The sequence below is a fragment of the Penaeus vannamei genome, chromosome 8 (assembly GCF_042767895.1).
Source record: "Penaeus vannamei isolate JL-2024 chromosome 8, ASM4276789v1, whole genome shotgun sequence".
NCBI classification, from domain to species: domain Eukaryota; kingdom Metazoa; phylum Arthropoda; class Malacostraca; order Decapoda; family Penaeidae; genus Penaeus; species Penaeus vannamei.
Window position 1 is genome coordinate 47,467,559 of NC_091556.1, and position 10,000 is coordinate 47,477,558.

The 10,000-nt window shown below is 40.1% G+C and overlaps 1 protein-coding gene across 1 annotated transcript in view; it reads right to left on the reverse strand.

The window, feature by feature from the left end:
* Positions 1 to 5,649, reverse strand: part of LOC113810390 (centromere protein F) — a 20,099-nt gene extending 14,450 nt beyond the window's left edge. Inside the window, exons 1-11 of the mRNA XM_070124818.1 lie at positions 5,513 to 5,649; positions 4,317 to 4,435; positions 3,779 to 3,862; positions 3,220 to 3,400; positions 2,840 to 2,934; positions 2,325 to 2,517; positions 1,819 to 1,971; positions 1,011 to 1,192; positions 654 to 816; positions 332 to 435; positions 1 to 81 (exon numbers count right to left, since the gene is read on the reverse strand). The exon at positions 1 to 81 is cut by the window's left edge and continues 66 nt beyond it. Of these exons, the coding sequence (XP_069980919.1) occupies positions 1 to 81; positions 332 to 435; positions 654 to 816; positions 1,011 to 1,192; positions 1,819 to 1,971; positions 2,325 to 2,517; positions 2,840 to 2,934; positions 3,220 to 3,400; positions 3,779 to 3,862; positions 4,317 to 4,400 (1,320 nt within the window). The 5' untranslated portion in view covers positions 4,401 to 4,435; positions 5,513 to 5,649. The remainder of the gene's footprint in view (positions 82 to 331; positions 436 to 653; positions 817 to 1,010; positions 1,193 to 1,818; positions 1,972 to 2,324; positions 2,518 to 2,839; positions 2,935 to 3,219; positions 3,401 to 3,778; positions 3,863 to 4,316; positions 4,436 to 5,512) is intronic.
* Between the last annotated feature and the right edge of the window lie 4,351 nt (positions 5,650 to 10,000).

Consider the following 10,000-nt stretch of genomic DNA (forward strand, 5'->3'; position numbering starts at 1 on the left):
TTGCTTCAGTTTCTCAACCTCAGTCTCCAGTTGGTTGCTTCGGCTGACTGCTGTATTACGATCCTTCTCCAGGGTTGCAACCTACAAAAGGTAACCAGAAGACATTGTACAGTACGTCCTAAGCGTTCTTACATGAGGAACATGAAGATCAATGCATGTATCGGTATATTCTGAACATTCTTAATCAAAATCATTAGAAAATGAGAATTAACTTGTATACATGTACCATGCCTTCTAAGTTAATAGTAAATTCTGCAATAATGGCTACTACTTGCAGCCCTATGAATCATACCGGGAAACCAATCTATTTCTCAAATACTACATGACCAACCTGTGAAGTGGCCTTGTCCAGGGAGGCTTTCAGGGCGTTTTCATTATTACGGGCGTGGGTCTCCTGCTGTTGTAGCTTGGTCTGCAGGTCCTTTACTTGCCGTTCTATGAGAACAAACGTGTTTCACTTATTTATGGTTTAGCTTTGGTTATGTGTAAAGATCATCAAATACACATGAAAGTGTAGACATAAACCTAAACAAATAAGAACAGCCACTTTCAAAAAATTTAGAAAGATAACTGAAACCTCATATAATCACAATCATCTTCATTCTAGTGACTGACTAAAATCCAGATAATCCTTCACTGCTACCGACTCTTACCCAAGCCTGCCATATCTGCCTGCATGCGTGTGATGTCAGAGTTCAACTCTCTCTCCCTTTCTTTGGCTTTCTCTTCGAGGTTTTTGCGTGTCGCTTCACTGTTGTGCCTCTGACAGTCCATCTCACTCCTGACTGTGCGCAGCTGGTTTTCTGCTTTCTGAAGCTGTGGGGGGATTTAATTATTCATTAATAAATCAGAAACACAAAAATAATAGTCAGCCATATGTGTGAGTTCAAATATGCGTACAATACTAATATCAATAATCAAAAACGTATTCTTATACAACAGCTGACATATAACAAGATAAAACAAAAATCAGTTACAAGATTTCACCTAAGTAAAATTAGATAATTTACCTTTTCATTCAGTTCATCCTTACTGGACTTGAATGATGCCACTTGTTCATTGAGGCTTGCAATCGTCTTCTCAAGACTGCTATTTTCTGACTTGGCTTTGTCCAGGGCAGTTTTTAGAGCTGCGATCTCTGTCTGATACTTTGTGGTGTCGACTGTGCTGGAGGAAGAATTGGCTCGAAGATCTGTTGTGGGAAAGGAGAGCATGAACTTTGTTTTTCAAATGATGAGGTATTTACATAATATTCACATTATCATGATTTTTCAAATAGCGTCTTTCATACATAAAGATTTCAGGTTCTGGCTATCTGCATATGTTGTCTGTCCCAAATTCAGAACTCATTGAGGGATAATTTATTTTGCACAATTGTTAGAAAATTATTTTTTATAACAGAATATTCTTTTTAGTTAAATTCAAAAGTCAAAATGTTACACTTTAGCATGTGTAGGAAATCTGCAAGACATTCTTAATATCACAGGTATCTGATGATGATGATTAGTTAAAATCATGATTGGCATAGGTACCTGAACAGTTGAAATTTACTTTATATCATCACACTGAGACATTCAAAATCCAATAACAAAACTTTAAACTCCTTTATAATACATCTCAACTAAAAAATTATCCAGAGTAGGACCACATCCGGCAATATCATGGCCATTGCCCTTTACACTTTTGCCGAGGCCAACAAATCTCTGCCACCAAATTCTGGCAAAATAGGGTTTCAACTCATTCCTTACTGCTTGGGAAGTCTATATGCTCTAACCTTACAGATCATTTGTGATGGAGGTCTGTCTTCAATGTACTCACCTTCAAAATCCTTTTTGTACTGATCGACCATCTTCTCAAGTTGCTTAGTGTACTCATCACCAGCAGCGTTGGACTGAGATGCCACAGGTAGTGACGACATTGACAGTTGTTTGCGGGGTGTTTTGAATGGATTACCGTCACTCATTGCAAGGCCTAGAGAGCACAGAAGATATAGTAGTTAAATGTTTGTGTAGAATGAAAATGAGGCAATTTTTTCCCTGTATAACAAGAGATGTTAAATAAAATGAACCATTTCATGAAAAGAAAAGAAAAGACACACGGTAGATAAAAATAATATCCCAATCCTACAATATCTGCAACAAAGCCTGAAGAAAATATAAAGCAGAATTACAAAGATACTGGAATGAATAAATAAAAAAAATTCAAAGAAAAAGAAAAGAAAAAAAAAGCACATTGCCCTTAGCCTCCCCCCACCATTCTTCCCTGCAGAAAGCCACTCTCAAACCTCACAATGAACGCAAAACCCAAGAGCCCGTAATCCTCACCTGAGCCTTTCTTGTGAGGCGTGACATAGGGAGCCTTGAAGGGGTTCTCGTCGCTCGTCTCAATGGCCTTCTTCATGGGGGTCTTGCTGACAGATGAATGGCCACGCTTGTTCTGTTCCCCAAAGCCACTCCAGAAGTCCTTCTCCTCGTCCGCATTCCCAGAAGAGGAAGAGGAGGAGGAGATGTTGAGACCCTGGGGGAGGAGGGAGAGAGATGGGGGATTAGGAATTGGGGAGTTATGCTTCTCTGTTACTGGAGAAAGGGGAGATCTTCATCCTTACTTTTATAAATGTTTTAAGGCTGAGGAAATAAATGATACCGAAGTGCACGCCCAGTCATGGTAACTTATATTGACAAATAAATTTTTGAACATAGAGGTGGGGACTTAGTCTCTGGCAAGTATATCTATACTGTAAAGAATCACCAACTAAAATGTATGATCAAGTTATAGCAACAAAAGCATATAATAAAACAGCATGAATAAACACACAAACAGATACAAAACAAACACATACCACTCCACTTTCACGCTCAGCCCTTCTATATTGTAAATCCCTATTTTCACACTCCAACTCTTCAATTTTCCTTTTCAGGGCTTCAACTTCTTCACCTGGAAAACAAAAGAACTACTGTAAATACAAAGATACAATAGCATATTCTTGACCAGATTGTATGCTATGAAAGACACTTCTACAGACCGACTTTTCCATTTCTGAATTACTACAGTATGTATAAAAATCTCTACATTTTTTTAATTTACTATTTACTATGAAAGCAGACAAAAAGAAATGAAAAGAAAAACATGAAAATTACAAACCAGCAAGAAAAAACAGCTACAAGTCAATATGAAATAAAGAAATATATAGCCCCATAAAAAATTATATGAAAAACCCACTCGACTGGCCAGAGGACTCCGACAACCCCCCGCTGGTCTGCCTGGGGAGGTGAAGGGCGATGTTGGAGGTGATGTGGTCATGCTGGCCCTTCTGCAACTGCTGCTGGAGACCCTCGCAGCTCCTGGCCAGCTGCTCGATCTCTTTCTCCAGACGCTGCTTCTCCTTGCCCTTGTCCTCATTCTGGTGGAAGGAAGGAGGCAATGATAAGGGGGGAAAAGGGAGAAGATGGAGAGAGGATGAGAGGATAAGGAGTGAGGGAAGGAAAGAAGGAAAGAGGAAGGGGACGGAATTGAAAGAGGATAAAAAAAAAAGGAGAGATAAAGAAATAACAGGAAGGACAGAAAGAGAAAAGTGAGAGAAGAAGAGAAAACATGTATATTCTAAACAAATATTTATGTAATTAATTCACATCAGTGGGGGGAAAAGGTACCAAAGTAACAGTTGATGTGTATGCCTCAAAGCAAAAATAGATAAATTCTTAAAAAAATAAAAAATAATAGAGAAATAAATAACAACATACATATAACTAAATAGATAAAAAAAAGGGGGTTAACTTGCCACTCTTTTCTGTTTGTCAAGTGCTTGCTGGAGTGTGTCTATCTGGTTCTGTTTCTGTGTCCTTTCACGCTTCATTCGATCCACCTGAGAAATAACATGCATTTAGACAAGATGGTTAGACTGCTGCAAATAAAGTTAAATAAAGCAATTGAAAAAAGGGAAACCAAATGAAAAATTATCCAATATCTGTACCTTATTTCACTGATCTATCATTATAATCAATAATACACATTTTAACAAATAAGACCTAATGTGAAACTCAAGTACTTACTTACTAGATAACATGTATATTATAAATTTGTTGAAATGCAAGAATAGTGTGTCCTTGTAAAGTAAATAGTGGTTCTTATAAATCTATGTAAACATCCTTCTCAAGTGTGACTCCAAGTTGGAAAGATAAGCAAAGGAATATATATTTATTTCTCTATAGAAAACAAGTCATGCAATGCAAGCGTCATTCATTGCTTCCTTAGCACCCTAACATTTCAATAAAATGATGACGAAGATAACAAGCACAATAACACAACTCGAAACCTACCTGATTCTCCAGCTCCTCGACCTTGCTAAGGGCCGAGGAGGTCAGGCCTTGCTTCCACTCCGAGGCTGACCCAAACCAACTCATGGTCGCCTCACCTTCCTCTCATTCCAACCTGTAAACTGAAATTAGAGGTCAGAGAATTATGCTATATCCCACGAATTGGACATACTTGTAGGAAAGTATGACGCCACGCAAATAAAATAGAAATAAATAACAATAACAAAGGTGGTATTCAAAGTAGTCTGTGTAGGAACACTAAAGTAACTGACATCTCCTATCGTTCTCCTCACAAAAATCAACCAACTCGCTTGATCGTCTGAGGAGGAATTATGGGGTTGTAACAATTTCCGATGTACACGAACAAATGAAGAATAATATTATGGCCAATTGTGATTATATTACACACATAACATTACGATAATAAACTCTTAGAATAAATACTGCCACAACTTTGTAAACAATTATCTTATCCTGTACACCTTATTATACACAATCAGTCTGGAATATCAAACTAAAAGGTTATAGACCTCTTAATATACATAATCCACAATCCAAAACCTTTCTATAACTCACAATATCATAGAACTATATAAATAAGCATGTTCTTCCCTACAGTCAGGTATATCATGTCAAGGAATTCATTATAAGCAATATACCGATATAACTGACATACACTGTAAGGGTTAATTTAACCCGTTAAATCTTTTCTACGAGAGTTAAAGTTTCGAGTCACAAATACCACAAATAATATGTGTTTCCTGTATGATTTCTAGTTCATATTATCGTCATTTTCTTTTTCAAATTCGAGAAAAAACGTAGACCAAAACAAACACATAGGCCTACAAGTTCAAAAAAATTCGATATTTCGAACTCCACGAGATGAATTTTCGGATAAATTCCACTCACAACACTCGGGTAATAATTCACAATCGGGAAAGGGAGAGAAATCGTCATAAAAACAGACCAGAGGGGAGAAAATCGGATAAATACGTCGGAATTCCAGCTGCGACGTCGGTTACGGGAAGTTTAAATCGCCGCCACACGATTTTAAATGACAGAGCAAAACAATGGCTATTTTCACTCCTTTGCCGCCTTTATCACGCGTTCTTTCCTTTCCCCGCAAATCCCCGGTGACGAATTTCATCCCCCGACACCGAAGAGGAGAGAAATAGAGCCTCACGTCACGAAATACTCACGAAAAATGTGACAGCTTCCTCTCCGTCTCTCTCTTGCTCGCGCTGTTCGAATTGGAGTGACGTCGGGGCTGCCAACCCAACCGGAGGTGCCATGACATATTTTTCTCTGATTTGTTTATTCATATCTTGAGGTAATTTAGATATTGTTGGTTGTGATGGATAAAATGGATGTGTTTTATTATTTCGGTGTAAGTTGTTTGGGTTGAGGGGCTTGTTTAGGAAAATAAGTTGACGTTATGACAGATGCTGGAGGTTGGCAATCCTGTTTTACGCATCCCTACCCCCCAAACATCTTTCATTCTATTTTTATTTCTTTTTTGTTTGTTCGTTTCTTTCTTTGTACATGTCTTAAGCGAAATAAATGTTCCTTTATAATGCTATTGCAATAACTTTATGCCGTTCTTCAAGTAAGAAATGAACGGAATTTATATCCATCAGAGAGAATTTGTTTTAGATATGAATCACACAATTTACTCAGACGCGCAAGTTTGAATTTTGAAAAGAGGCGAATGAATAAAATTGATAAGAACCACGAGGCTGGGATTAGATAATAATTTGCTGGATTACTCGCTTATCGAATGCGAGAGATAAGAGAGAGAATGCAGGAAGAGCGAAGGAGGGATGCTTTGTAACGGATTTTAGATATTTCAAAGTGCGATGAAGCCATAAGTGGAATGGCGCTCTTCGCTCTCTCTCTCTCTCTCTCTCTTTCTTTCTCTCTCTCTCTCTCTCTCTCTCTCTCTCTCTCTCTCTCTCTCTCTCTCTCTTCTCTCTCTCTCTCTCTCTCTCTCTCTCTCTCTCTCTCTCTCTCTCTCTGTTTCTCTCTCTCCCTCTCTTTCTCTCTCTCTCTCTCTCTCTCTCTCTTTCTCTCTCTCTCTCTCTCTCTCTCTCTCTCTCTCTCTCTCTCTCTCTCTCTCTCTCTCTCTCTCTCTCTCTCTCTATGTATATATCTACACACATATATATAGTTATATAAAATAGATAGTGTATTTATGTAAATAAATACTGATCCCATAATGATCATCCCAAACATAATAATTATATATACAACTTCCTCACACTTAATAATACGTACAGAGCTTCTTCCACCGGCGATTTCTCAGCGCGCGCGTCGACTCCCTCCGCAGGAAACCGAAACTCCGGCTTGGAGAGAGATAAGACCAGGCGAACCTCGATGGAAGTGACTGCGAGCGTCTGAACTGCGCAAAAATTTTCATGGGTCATTTTTATTTTTTAAAATTATTTATTTGTTTATTTCGTTTGATTTCTTATTGGTTTGTTTATCTTATAATTTTTTTCTTGTTTATTAATTTACTTGGATGTTTATTTTCTTTTTTTGTTTAGTTGCTTATTACTTACTGATAAAAAACATCATGTTTATTCATATTCTTATCTATATCTATCTATCTACTTGTTTATTCAACTTTTCATTAATTAATTTGTTTGTTTATTAATCTATTCATTCACCTCTTTTTTTATAGCTTATTTATATATTCATGTTTTTATTCATGGTTTATTCATCTATTCATATATGCGTTCATTCATTTACATTTATTCATCCATCTCTCTATTTATTGATTTATCTATATATGCAGCTTTTTTCGACTCGGCACAAAATCCAGCGAGAATTAAAGCGAAATAAGGTATTTGTAATAATAGTTATATATATATATATATATATATATATATATATATATATATATATATATATATATATATATATAATTTCAATAATTAATATATTAACAAGAAATTATATATATTAATAAGTAATTGTGCACATTAATAAGAAATTCTAAATATTAATAAGCAAGTATATATACTAATAAGTAATTATGTACATTAATAAGAAATATTATATATTAATAAGCAATTATACATATTAATAAGTAATTATGTACATTAATAAGAAATTCTAAATATTAATAAGCAATTATACATATTAATAAGCAAGTATATATATTAATAAGTAATTATATATATTAATGAGTTATTGTAATGATAGTTATATCTATCATATATATGCTAATGATACCTAGATTCATCATCAAGTTGATAATGTTATGATAATGATGTTATTATCATTATCAATATCATTATCTTTATCACGATCGAGTTTTTATCTTATTCTTATAAATAAGAATAAGATAAAAGAAGAATAAGAGAAGGAGGAGGAGGAGGAGGAAGAGGAAGAGGGGGAAGGAAGAGAAGAAACAGGAGGAGAAGACATGGAGAAGGAAGAGAAAAGAAGGAGGAGAGGGAGCAAGAGAAGAAGAAGAAGAAGCAGAAAAGAAGGTGGAGGAGGAGGAGGAGGAGGAGGAGCGAAGGAGAAGGAGGAGAAAAAAAAAAGAAGAAGAAAAAGAAGGAGCAGAAAAAAAAACAAGAAAAAAGACAAAAAAGGAAGGAAAAAAGTAGAAGGAGTAGAAAAAAAACAAGAAAAAAAGACAAATAATGAAGGAAAAAAAGAAGAAGGACCAGAATTAAAAAAAAAAACCTAAAAAAAGGAAGGAAAAAGAAGAAGAAGGAGGAGGAGAAGGAGAAGGTAGAGGGGCTATGAAGGGGCCTGTGTCTCGTCTCCGCCTTGTCTTAGAGCCTCGCAAGTGTAAACAAATTAAGAAGTTCATCCGCGCTTAATGAAATTCTTCAGTGCATTGCAACGGGGATAAGAAGGGGAGGGGATGGGAGGAAGGGAGGAAGAAGGGAGGAGAAGGGGAGGAAGGAAGGGGGAAGGGATGGGATGGGAGGGGGTGGGAAGAAGGGATGGGAGGAGGAAGGGATGGGAGGGGGATAAGAAGGGGAGGGAGGAGAAGGGAGGGGGATGGGAGGAGGAAGGGAGGGAAAGGGAGGAGGAAGGGAGGGGGAGGGGATGGAAGGGGGAAGGGATGGGGGGAGGGATAAGAAGGGAGGGGAGGGAGGAGGAAGGGGGAGAGGAGGAAGGAAGGGAGGGGAGGGGAAGGGGGAGGGAAGGGGGAGGGGGTAAGAAGGGGAGGGGGAGGGAGAGGAAGGGAAGGGATGAGGGGATGGAGGGGGAAGGGAGGGATGGGAGGGAGGGGGAGGGGGATGGAAGGGGGAGGGAGGGAAGGGATGGGAGGGGAAGGGGGAGGGAAGGGGAAGGGATGGGAGGAGGAGAGGAGAGGGAGGAGAGGAGAAGGGGAGGTGAGGGGGGATGGGAGGGGGAGGGAAGGGGGGAAGAGGGAAGGGATGGGAGGGGAGGAAGGGGGAGGGAAGGGGAGGAGAAGGGAGGAAGAGAGGGGGAGATGAGGAGGAGGAAGGGAGGGGATGGAAGGGGAGGGGTGGAGAAGGCGAGGAGGAAGGAGGAGGGGGAGAGAGGGGAGGAAGGGGGGAGGGATGGGAGGGGGGGAAGGGAGGGGAAGGGGGAGAGAGGGAGGGGGAGGGGGAGGGAAGGGGAAGGGGAAGGGATGGGGAAGGGGAAGGGGGAGGGAGGGATGGGAGAGGAGGGAGGAGGGGAAGGGGAAGGAGATGGGAGAGGAGGAGAAGGGAGGAGGAAGGGATGGAAGGGAGGGGAAGGGGAAAGGGAGGGGAAGGGAAGGGGAAGGGAGGGAGGAGGGAGGGGAAGGGGAAGGGGAGGGATGGGAGGGGGTGGGAAGGGAGGAGGGATAAGAAGGGGATAAGAAGGGGATAAGAAGGGGAGGGAGGGGGAAGGGATGGGAGGAGGGGAAGGGAAGGGAAGAGGGAGGGAGGGATAAATGGGAAAGAGAGGAAGGGAGGGGAGGAGAAGGGAAGGAAGGGATGACACGAATAGTAGGAGAGTAAGAGGAAGGGAAGACGGGGGATAAAAATGGGGAAGGGTAAATAGAGGAATGGAGGGGTAAGAAACGGGAAATAAAAAGGGGAAGGAAGAGGAGGGGAAGGTAATAAAGGCAAGATAGGAAATGGAGGAGAGCGATATATATATATATATATATATATATATATATATATATATATATATATATATATATATATATATATATATATATATATAAAGAGAGAGAGAGAGAGAGAGAGAGAGAGAGAGAGAGAGAGAGAGAGAGAGAGAGAGAGAGAGAGAGAGAGAGAGAGAGACAAAGAAAGAAAGAGAAGAAGAGTACAAATAGTGGAATATAGAGGACGAAAAAGAAAAAGAGAAACAAAAATTTCGAAGAAAAAAGGGGGACAGGGAAAGGGGAAGAGAGGAGAGGGAGAGAAGACGCTGAGGGGGGATGGGGGACTCGAGGGGAAGAGAGGAGAGAGAGAGAGAGAAGAGACGGGAGAGGGGAGACCAAGGGGGAAGAGAGGGAAGGAGAGGGGAGAAGAGAGGGGAAAGGGGAGACCGAGGGGAGAGAGAGGAAGGAGAGGGAAGGAGAGGGGATAGAAGGAAGGAGAGAGGAAGAGAGGGAAGACCAAGGGGGAAGAGAGGAAGAGAGGGGAGAGGGAAGGAGAGGGAGAGGACGACGGGGGGGGGGGGATGAGCCTCTTTGTCTTCCTCCATGAAAAGCTGCTCTAATA